This window comes from Chlamydotis macqueenii, chromosome 13 (genome assembly GCF_036417535.1).
Source record: "Chlamydotis macqueenii isolate bChlMac1 chromosome 13, bChlMac1.mat, whole genome shotgun sequence".
Classification (NCBI taxonomy): domain Eukaryota; kingdom Metazoa; phylum Chordata; class Aves; order Otidiformes; family Otididae; genus Chlamydotis; species Chlamydotis macqueenii.
Genome location: NC_141568.1, coordinates 13,750,712 through 13,762,084, shown reverse-complemented (window position 1 = coordinate 13,762,084; position 11,373 = coordinate 13,750,712). Strand labels below are relative to the sequence as shown.

Genomic DNA, 11,373 nt, shown 5'->3' with positions numbered 1-11,373 from the left:
ATTGTTTACATTGAAGGGTGAAAAAAACCCTCTTAACAAGCTGCAAACAAGATTCTCTACTTTTTGACATGATGCAGTTTGAATCTTTTCCTGTTCTAGCACGCCTTACAAACATGGGACAGCCTGAAAAGATACCCACAGTCCAGAACGAAAAGCAGCAGCCAAGAGGCAATGAGATTTAAGGTATTCAGAGATTCTGCTGGGCAAAGGCAGCAGGCCATGGGCCAAAAGGAGCATTCACTCTCCGACAAAAGCAAAAGGAGATTCTAAGAACCCTGGAAATCAGCATTCTGCTCATCTAACGCTGAGGGATGTAGGGCTGGAGTAGTGCTGGTAACACTGAAACCAGAGTTCAGAGAGCATAGGCAGTTGAAAACATGAAATGCAGATGACTGCCATCCTCTCCAGCGAGTGATCTGAAGGAAGACAGCGAAGAAATGGGTAGCCTTTGCGTTTTGGTAACTTAATGATTCACATAAGTAAGTTGAAATGAACCTACTCTCCTTGTAATTCAGAAATCAAGCTCTTATTCTAGATGTCGAGAAATAAGTAAAGTTGCCTTTTTTTTTCAATAACTCACTCAATAAAACTCTTCAGAGTAACGTGAATAAGAGTGAGAACCTAGAATGAAGAAAAATATTATCAGGATATAAAGAGAAAAATACTAAAAATATCTGTAGTCAGATATTACAATTGTGTATTTGAGTCTGAAATACAAAGAATAATCTTTTATTTTCTTTACAGGGGTAAAATTTGCAAATGTTAGCTTGCTTTTACTGGAAATGTCCTGCACAGCTCAGAAAAAAAAGCCCAACATCATTTAGAAAGTGAAGCTCATATAGCACCCCACTCCCATATCTTCCTTTCAAACAGGTCATCAGTTTCTAGTTTTTATGTAATTTCTCCTTTTTTAAAAAAAAAAAGAAAAAAGAAAAAAAGCTTTCTTCTGTGCGCAAGGATTGATTCATTAGACTTTTTTGTCTCTGGGCATTGAGCAGTCTTTTGCTGAATGGAGTTGTAATGCATGCAACTTAATTGGAAGAGCATCATTTCCAACATCTCCCTAGGATATTTACTGCAAATGGTGGGACAAGAAAAAGGAAATTCCTAATGTTTGATGTTCTATACTGTGGAAAGCATTCATTGTTTTTTTCAGCAGCTTGAATACTTTACAGATAGGAAAATAATGAACTCAGTACTTTTCTTTCATCCATGTCATGTGAGTGGATGTGAATGAAATAAAAACTCATGAGTTTTCTACTCCCATCATCTCAGTCACCCTGAGACACTAGAAGTTTGAGAAATCTCACCCCTTTTGAATTCACTGCAGATATACAATTCTGCACAGTAATCAGAAATTTCCTTCATTTCTTGCTGAAGGCAGTTATCACAATTACCATTTTCCAACACTTCTAAACAAAAAATGATAGTAAATTGCCATCTAGGGTACTCCAAATGCAAGAAACACCAACATTTTTGGCAGTATTCACATCTAAATCATAAAAAGTTTTTTGGCACCACTCCTTAAAACAAGAAACCTTCATCAAATGTCTGCTGCTGACTTAACTTGACTTTCCACTTACCAGCAAAACTACACACTGGCTAAAAATGCCCTGGAAATCGCTGAATCCACTCCTGCATAATAACAGAGATTCACATAGTGAAGGACAGCTGGGGAAAAAAATACTGAAGAATTCTAGAAATGCTTCTATTCTCACTTTGGTTGTCAAAAATGCTGTTTGCAATACTGGCTATAGCATCTGGTTTAACTTGTCACTTCGATACTCCTTTTCAGTAGGTGCTTAAAAGATTTTGAAATTCATTCTACAAGATGGCCAGAGTCCCTGCTGACATCGCTGCCTTCTGGCTAAGAGACCCTTGGCTGGAAAGAGGAAGCCAGAAGACCTTTCCTGTAGGATGCTTGGTTACCCGAAATCCCTTCACTTCTGTGGCTGTTCTGTCTGCAAAGTGGGACACAATCCTCCTCCCTTCCTCCCTGTGGAAAGGAACAACACTTTGAGATGTAAATATTCATACTGTGTATTGTTAGTACTGTTGCTGAATCTCTCACATTTGCAAATAAACTGAATGGGAAAGTGATTACCTTCCTGGTTTAACTACCGGCTTGTGCTGCTAGTCCTTTTCCGTCAAAAAATAAATTTCTACTGGATGGCAGAATCTGTCTCTTGTAGAGCAGCATTTATTCATATGACGTAGCACTTAACTCTCATGATAATCCTACTGAAGCCAATTGGTTTATTGAGTTATATGCCTGTATTTGCACAACAAAGGGGCTGCAAAAGCTTTTATCAAAGATACCGTACAGCATTACTTACAAATAAGAGCTCCCACTGCCACAGGCAAGTTAACAGATTAGGAAATGCAAATTTGTTGAGTGAAAGTTCCAGGAGGGAAAGGAATGATCAAAGCAGCATCAGAAAGTAGGGATGGGGGCGAAGGATATGTGCTACAATGTGTTGCCTTCTAGCAGCTGGACAGAAGGCTCTGCTCTCAGAAGTGTGGACTCCACATGCCAGAGTTTTACCGGTGCACTCAGCATCCTCTGGCCAGGATTAGACAGTGAGATTCTGGCTCCACTGAAGTCAGTTGTCTCATCCAGGGATCTTAAAACAGCCAACCCCTCTACCAGCTTTTCTGATTACTCGATAACAAACACAAATAAGAGAAGCAAGTCATACTATAATCCTAGGTGGTGACTGAGATTCTGCGTGAGAGGGGACAAAGGCTCAACATCAACCTTCGTTTGTGCTGTCCAATACGTAGAGATGGATGATTCCTCTCTCACTTTGACCCTTAAAAGCAAGGTAAGGAGAGCTCACAGGGAGTGGTACTTCCTGCTCCCATTAACATCCTGCACCTTGTTCCGTTGTCTCACTTCACGTATTTAACGTTATTTAGGTTACCCACGATGGCAGCATCAGCTGACTCTGGCATAACCTCGCATACACCTGCTGTCACGACACCTCAGCAACTGTGCAACACAGACATCGGCCTGCTCTGATCAAATGCAAGTCCCTAGAAGCAGCAGGTAACATAATTTTGCTTCCCTGAATTTATTTCAGGTATTAAATTGGCTGAATTGTGTATAATTTAAGAATAGATGGGATGTAACAGCTGTCCCTTGATTTCTAAGTTGCCATTCTTTCCCGTACTTTGCCATTGTCTTACTTTATCTACCGTACTTGGGAGTAATTTGAGTTTTCCCCATTGCAGCTCAAGCTTAGTTCTATAATATTTTGCTCTATCATTACTCAGTTTTTGGTATATGCCTTCGCCTCCCCCCTCTCTTGCTCCATCACTGCCTTCTCTCAACACCTTTTTCCCTTTCTTATTCTGACACACTTTTGCTCCTTTCCTTACTCTGGTTATTGAGGGATTCTGTTCTCCTTTGTCTCTGTAAAGCTACAGGGTCTGATTCCCCTCTCAGACTACTTCCGCTGGTGTAGCTCCATGTGACATAAAGGGTTTTGACTTTACACAAATGCAGGAGGAGAATGAAGTCTCCAGTTTACAAATCCTCCTGTCATAACAGGCTCAGTTATGACAGAGGCCATTCCTTTTCTTTCAGAAAGGTCTTGAAATCATATTTACGAAAATGTAATACGGTTTAGGATTCTGGGCTCATTCTGTGTATTTTTACACCAAGGTTTACACACCAGCGTTCAAGAATAAGGACCTGCCGAGTGCCTTTCTCAGGATGAGAAGGCGAACATACTACAAAAAGGAGTGACATCATTTTGGCTGTCAAACCCATCATTCTTTAAAATTCTCACTAAAGAGCAATTCTTCAACCGATTTTACAGTGAGTGTAAACACCTTTCCCTTTGTGTTCTTCCAACTTTGCCCAGCACTTGAGGCTTTCTGCACCTCTGTGCCTTATTTCACTATCCCACACTACAGGCTGAGGCATCTTGGGACACAGGGAAAAAAGCGCTTTTCTTCCTTCTTTTTCCAGACGTCTTACTTCTGCACTCTAGAAAAAGAGCATATACCATTTGCACAGCTCTCTCTTCTCGCTCACAGTGCAAGTTTTCATATTTAGCATAGAGATTTGTTTCCTAAATCTGATTAAGCAAGGAATATTTCTACCAATCTAATTCAGCAAATTATAATTTTATCAGAACTGCCCTTTAGAAAGAGCTTTTAGAAATTGTTCTGTAACTCATGCGGAATATGTGCACAGATAGAAGGATTTATTTTCCAAACAGAAAGATTTCATCTTTCATTAAAAAAATCACAAAAACAACACAGGACCATAGTGAACATTGCTAACTAATACAATGGCTGTTTTCTGTACAATACATAAAAATTCATAATCTTAAAAGAAACGACCATTTCCATTAGATCTCTCTTCAGGAGCATGCATTTCCCTTACAGTTGTTGTCAGGATTTAACATACCTGAAAAATGGGAACATTTTTCTGCAATCAGCAGTGTGTGGGCATCACACTGACACACACACGTGCATTCCTTCTGCTTCTGGGTCTCTGTTTCTGATACTTGCCTAACAAATGATTTTCATAAATCCAGCGCGCCACAGTTCACAAAAAGCTTGCCATTTCTTTGCTGGTTGGATTTTTACAGCATACGCTGCCACAGTACCGAAGGGATGCATAAGTGACAGAAGTACATCACCCTAAGGTCTCAGTCTCCACTGCCCGTGCTTTGTTTTTCTTAATATGAAATAAAATAGCGCAAGATTTAATAAACTGGTGCAAATATGATTATTTTTTTGCATGGGTTTGACTTTGATCAAGATATTAAAGTACCAGCATGCTAATTAACGAAGACAAAACAATATCAAATCGCAATGGATCCAGCTTGAGCAAACAGCAGCATGAAGAATGCCGAGGTCGTAAGAATTAAAGCATAACTGAAGAGGCATTGGCTGACGCCTTAGTCATGGACTGAAAATGTCATTAAACAAATCATCATAGCCCCTATAAATAACTCTCTCTGTTTTTCAGGGACATTGTCACATCTGTGAGTTTCAGGCCTGCTCAGTGGTTTGTTTTTCTTCCTTAGCAGAACAAAGACTGAAATATCTACGAGATTATTTAAATGTTATTTTATAGACTACTGTATAAAAAAAGAATAATATTTTCAGCATCTACACCTTAGCAAATAGCAAGAAACCTTTAATGCGATGAAAAATGAACTGATTTTGAAACAACAAAACAATGATTAAAAAAAAGCACAAAGTCAAGTTCAGAGTATGAAGTAAAATTCAGGTAAAAATTGAGATAACCACTGTTTCTATGCTTGTACAATCAAACACAGGATTTAGCACAGGGTATTTGATTCTGACATCAAAATATAACTTCATTACTGATTTTCTAGCACTAACATAAATTACTTCGGCATGTAGCTTCACTTTGAAATCCATGGTATACACAGCTTGCCAACACTGACTTCTGCCTACTGAGCAGAGCCACATCCGTCAGTCGCATCTCGTTGCTCTGCAAGATGACCCACAAAAAGGAAACACGGGGTGCGTGTGTTTAGACGAGGGACGGCTCCGAGATGCCCCTTTGGCTGTCCCTTGCTACAGAAGCTGTTGGCCCGAGGGGGTGCAACGCCGGCACTGGCAGCACAAGGCCGCGCCAGGCTCGGGGCCGGGCCGCTCGCAGGCGAGACCTGAGGCCTGGCCTCCCTGTAGCTCGGCAGCGCGCTGCCCGGGCCCCGGGGGAGGCGCGCGGCAGGACCACGCCGCAACACCGGTGCTGCGGAGAGGGAGACCCCGGCCGAGGCCCCAACGCCAGCGAGACGGCCCCGATCGCGCCGCCGGACACGGGGCGGGGCCGCGTCCGTTGCGGGGGACGGGCAGCGCCACGGCGCATGCGCGGCGCCGGGATCGGCTTGGCGGGATAAGCGGGACGGACTGCGCGGGAGGCCCGAGGTGGTGTGGCCGTTTGAGTGTCCGGCTGTCTGGTTATGTCCGAGGCGTATTTCCCTGTGGGCCCCGGGCTCGGCCTGGAGGAGAACTTCCTGTCGCTGGACGACATCCTGATGTCGCAGGAGAAGCTGCCGAGCCGCGCCGAGAGCACCCTGCCGCGCCTGGCCTTCGCGCTGGGCCGGGGCGCCGGCGCTGCCGACTCCATCCCGGAGGTGACCGGCGTGAGGGGACGGGGGGGTACTCGCGGGACGCGGGACTACAGCTCCCAGCGGGCCCCGCGCGGGCGGGACGGGGCGGGCGGAGGCGCGGGGGACGCTGGGAGCTGTAGTCCCGCGTCCCGCGAGTACCCGCCCGTGCCGGGGCTGGCGTGGCAGCGTCATCCAGGCTTTCCATTTTGGGGTCACTGTAGGGAAATTCATGCTTCTAGCTACTTTTATTAAAGTTATTTTTGTTATTATTGTATATGTTTTGCATTTTTTCTTCTGCTGCTTAATGATCAGACAATTATTAGATTATACAACATAAATTTAAAAATCCACTTTCAGAGCCTTGCATAATAATTGATGCCTCTAAAGCGTGTCTGGTTTATATTACAATTGCAATAGACTTCTGAAAACAAAATGGGCTTTTTCAAATCCTCCCTCATCATTAATAAAGTTCACTGCCTGTCTTCAGAGTTGCTTTATGTGTATTTGCCTGATGAGGACAACTTTTGTGTTTTTCTTGCAGGGATCGAAGCTGGAACTACCTCTGTGGCTTGCTAAAGGTCTACACGACAGCAAAAGAAGAATCATTTCTGTGGAACTGCCAAAGATTTACAAGGAAGCCTGGAGGACAGTGTTCAGTGCTGATGCCAATGTGGTTGATCTGCATAAAATGGGGCCATACTACTATGGATTTGGCTCCCAGCTCCTGAATTTTGACAATCCGGAGAATCCTGAGATAGCTCAGACTATCCTGCAGGCAAGTATCTGAACTGAGTCTTGAAATTTGCTTTTATGTTTTTCCATTTTCCCATCTTCCTCTTGTTCCCAGCTGCTCACCAGCCTCCAGGAAAAATATCCAGTTTTAATCCAAATAACTTCTGGATTTAATATGGATTTCTAGATCGAGCTGTAGGATGTCCCCTTTTTGCATCTGCTCAGTCTAGTGGCGGACGCCTTGAATATGCATCCAGGAGTGTAATTTTAGCTTGGAGTTGCCACGCTGTAAATACGATATTTAAAAAAAAAACTGTGAAACAAGACTAGAGGAGATGTAAGATTATTTAATTATGCCTGTGCTGCAAGGCAGAATTAATTCACCCTCTGTCATTTCTATTTTTCTACCTTGTTTTTAAAGCTCTGTAATGACGAGACCTCGAGCTGCTCGGGGGAAACTACCTGAGTGCTTCGCCATCCTAATCTTAGGTTTCCTCTAATGTCTAAACTAAAGCTCCTTTGCAACAAAACAAGCTCTGTTCTGTTTGTCTCATACAAAGTAAATGCTGAGGACAGATTATTCTCTTCCTTCCTGCAGCAGTCCTGATTCATTTGGTATCTCTTTGTGGGTCATGCTTTCTAACCTCTGACTGTCCTGATTGTGCACTGCTGGTGTCTTTCCAGTTCATCAGCATCCGCAGTGACGCGCAGTGCCCTGAACAGCGTACAGCCTCCTGGTCAGGAGTGGCACCAACGAAAACAAAAAGATTACTTTGTGAATTTTGTTGGCCGTGATGCTCTTTGCTCTTTGTGGTGCAGCATCTTGTTTTTCACGAAAGGAGTGACATAGATACGTGTTTGGTTTGCAGTCCACAGTAAGATGGTATAGATTGCTTATGCAGACAATTGTTCCTCTTCCTGTGTTTGTAGGGTTCCCTTTTTCTGCCTTACTGTAAAACCTTACGTTAGTCCCAGCTGAATTACATCCTATTGTTTTCACACCGTCTTTCTAATTTGTCAAGGTCATTAAGAATTAGAGTTCTGCTCCCCAACATACTTGCAGTCATCCCTCCTCCTTCTCCTGTGTTTCCTTGCTTAATTTAAAAGCATAACTTCTGTTGCTTGAGAAAGCTTATTAATTAATATATCCAACAGTACTCAGTTCCAGATAGACCCCTGTTGAACTCCACTCAATCTGTTCTCTCCCCCTGACAGGGGCTGTGGGTAATTGTCTTTACCGACCTCCTATGGGCAGTTTAGCTAATGGTGCAAGAGTGCCCCGTGACAGATCTGCGGCTTTTCCTCCCTTTGGAAGGCCTGGCATCCTGCCATCCTAGGGAATTGGGATAGGCTCTCCCAAAGTTTGTTCTTGGCAAGTCCATGTTGGCTGTTACTCTTCTCTCTGTTTTCTTGCAGAAGTTTACATCTAGTTTATTTATTCCAGTATGTTTCCAGCAATTGATACTGATGTATTTATAATTCCCTGGCTCTTCCTTCCTCCCTCTCCGTCTCCCTTTTCCCTTTTGAAAGATAGATACTGTCTTTGTTAGTTTCCAGACTTCTGTGCTGCTTGAGCTTTTAAAGATAACCACTCACAGCTCTGGGATTTCTTCAGCCAGCTCTCCAAGTAGTCTGGGATGCTTGCTATTGGCTTTTATTTTCTTCCTTTTTTTTTTTTTTCCTTTCTCTGCTCTTTAAATGAGTGAGGCTTTAAAGTACTGCTGCTTTCTTGGAGTTGTCCACTGAAAGCTTGCTTTCTGTACTGAGGAGGTGAACACACCTTTCCTTGTCTTTTCTCTTTCTGCTAATGGACATCTTAGGGGGAAAAAAGGCACATTAGCACGTATCACTTGTTGACAGAAAAATCAAAGTGCACAAGGTATGCGTTCTTTTTGTTAAAAACGAACAAGAGGGGAGTTGTGCAGACTTAAAAAATAAAGAAAGCCCCTCTCCTGAATATTCAGTAACTATAAATGTGAAGTACAACTGTGAAGTGGCAACAAAGCCAAAATGAAAGTTGTTAATTCATAATATATTTACTCTATAAGTAAATCTCTGAGATACTGCAGTTCTGATGGTTCTAAAATCAGCTTTTGAAATAACAAAGCACAGTTTTCAAAGAGTTTTGAACCTTTTTTTTTTTTTTTTTTTTTTTTTTTTTATTCCCCAAGGCAAAGACAAGGAGGGAAATAAAAATCCTTGAATATGTCTTGTTACTTAGCTTCTTAAAATGTTATTTGTTAGTTGTAGATTTGTTTTTTGCCTTTGTTCATGGTTAAGTGTTTTTTCAGCAGACTGAATGCTTTACAGTGGTGTTTTGGCTTCACTTCCAGGACGTTCACAAGTTGCAGCTTGTATGTTCCTGCCGCAGCTACTGTGGCATGAGATTCATTCCCCCCGCTCTAAAGCAATGATTGCTTGTGAAGTGAGGTGGAATAGATCATAATTGTGTTCTACCCTGTGGTCTGCTCAAGCCTGTCGTTAGGAAGCAGCCAAAATCTAATTCTGTGCTTGCTTCCCGTGCAGTATGTCAGGCACTTGCTCTCCCAGCTCAGGCAGGAAATGGTTTGTCTTTGTATCCAAGGTTAGTAGGTGCTACGCTGCCTGCAGACCCTTGACTAGTTGTGAACTACAGCCTACGCCTTTGGCTTTTCAGTTTGAGAGCTCAGGGCTCTAGCGTTTTAGTTGAAGAAGCCTCTGTCTTACCTGTCAGTAATTCTGCTTCTTTTCTTCAGACATTTATCAGCCGTTTTCGTCGTATCATGGACTCCTCTCAGAACGCCTACAATGAAGACACATCGGCGCTGGTGGCTCGGCTGGATGAATTGGAGCGAGCCTTATTTCGAGCTGGCCAGAAAGGGCTGAATGACTTCCAGTGCTGGGAAAAGGGACAGGCTTCTCAAATCACAGCTTCCAGTCTGGTCCAGAATTATGGGAAAAGAAAGTTTGCAGATATGGATGGTTAAAAGCCTGAAGAACATGCAGCTACAGCGAGGGACACAGATTTACAGTCTGTCTGCCGCAGAAGAGAAAGATGAATCAGCTTCAGGGAAGGACAGGCTCCCTGTTTGTTAATGGGAATTCTCTATAACAGCTTTGGATTAGAGCAGTGCAAATTTTAAAGGCAGACAGCAAGGGTATAAAAAATAGATTGGATCATATCACTGGGTGGCTTTACAGCTTACTCATACCGCTCCTGAGGATTTGCAGTTAAAGTGTTTGCTAGGTGGCTGAAAGGGTATGAGAGGATTTTCTAAAAGAGTAATGAATATTTATTATTCCTTATCTTCCAAATTGCTATTTACAATACCAGATCTGTTTGGAAAAAAGTGTGAGGAGGAGGAGTTGTAACTGGACTTGCAGCTGCACCTGGATATTGGATACTTCACACTGGGATCCTCAAGTACAAAGGGTGTGCGGCCAGAGGGGTGGAAGCTCTGCCTCGAGGTGGTGAGAGGGGACAGTGTGCTGGCTTCACAGGCACCCTGGCATCTGCTGCAGCTGCCCAGGGCCAGCTGTCCTACTGCAGGAGACTAATTGGAAGCTGTGCCCGACAAAAATATTTCAAGTACGTGCAAGATGAAATGCTGCTGCACTTACTGACTTAATGGCACATAATAGCCTATGCATTTTCATGAAGCTGTCATCTGTTGTCCATTTCTGGATTTTTATATTGAATAAATATTTTGTAAGGAGATGCTCGTAACGTAAAATGTTGTTAATTGCCCCTCAGCAGAAAGATTAGTCATAGATCGGAAGGTGCAGGTCTCTACAAAACCTTGGCCCTGTTAGATAATGTAATTCTGCGTACATCATTCCTCTTCTCTTACAGGTAACGCAGGCAGGAGCTACATTTCTGCAGTCACAGGAGTGTAGAAGTCGTTCCTGTCTAACTTGTCCCACATAGGTAATAGCTCTTTGCTCAAGTCATAGGAGAGACACTGACAACCAGTCAATAAGCTGTTGATTTTATAAGTTGCATTTTTTTTGAAACACGAGATGGATGGAGGTGATTCCGTGCTACCTTGAGTTTGCGGTAGAGCGGTGGATAGAGGGTGTAGATTGGCTGTCTCTGTGTTGTACCCTGTTGCTCCACGCGCTGTAGCATAGACTTCATGTCGCATGTCAAAGCTAGATCCAATGCTTCAGCTGCAAGGGAAGCGAGTTCAAGTCCATCAGTGATGACAAGCATTTTTGAATGGGAAGGGTTATTTTAATGAGATGGTGGCTTTGAGATCTAGTTGGTTTCTAACCAAAATTGCTAGTTCATCAGTTTCTGGGCTGGTTTTGGTGACTGTCCAAACTCATTTTCCTACATTTGTAAGAACATTTTTCTTCTCTACTGCTGGGTGCAAAATCCAAGCAGACAGTTGCTCATTTGCCAACATTTTGTGCAGCTACTTTTAGAGGAGGAAGAAAAAATTCCCAGAAGTAGTCCTCAATGTCACTGGCCTTTTATAAGTAGGCAGTGTCACTTTTAGTAACCCTGGGTGTTTAGGAACAAACACCAGTAAGACCCTTAAAAAAATTTGATCCT

General features: G+C 42.9%; 1 protein-coding gene across 1 annotated transcript; it reads left to right on the top strand.

The window, feature by feature from the left end:
- Positions 1–5,202: 5,202 nt before the first annotated feature.
- GINS3 (GINS complex subunit 3) lies at positions 5,203–10,533 on the top strand. The gene is made up of 3 exons (XM_086758385.1): positions 5,203–6,128; positions 6,646–6,879; positions 9,572–10,533. The coding sequence occupies exons 1-3, from the start codon at positions 5,955–5,957 to the stop codon at positions 9,800–9,802; spliced, it is 639 nt and encodes a 212-aa protein (XP_086614511.1). The 5' UTR covers positions 5,203–5,954; the 3' UTR covers positions 9,803–10,533.
- Positions 10,534–11,373: the final 840 nt, after the last annotated feature.

Excerpts from the sequence above, each read along its gene's own strand:
- GINS3 (XM_086758385.1), top strand. The coding sequence starts at position 5,955 with ATGTCCGAGGCGTATTTCCCTGTGGGCCCCGGGCTCGGCCTGGAGGAG. Across the intron at positions 6,129-6,645 it reads CTGCCGACTCCATCCCGGAG|GGATCGAAGCTGGAACTACC; the intron begins GTGACCGGCGTG and ends TTTTTCTTGCAG. Across the intron at positions 6,880-9,571 it reads TAGCTCAGACTATCCTGCAG|ACATTTATCAGCCGTTTTCG; the intron begins GCAAGTATCTGA and ends TCTTTTCTTCAG.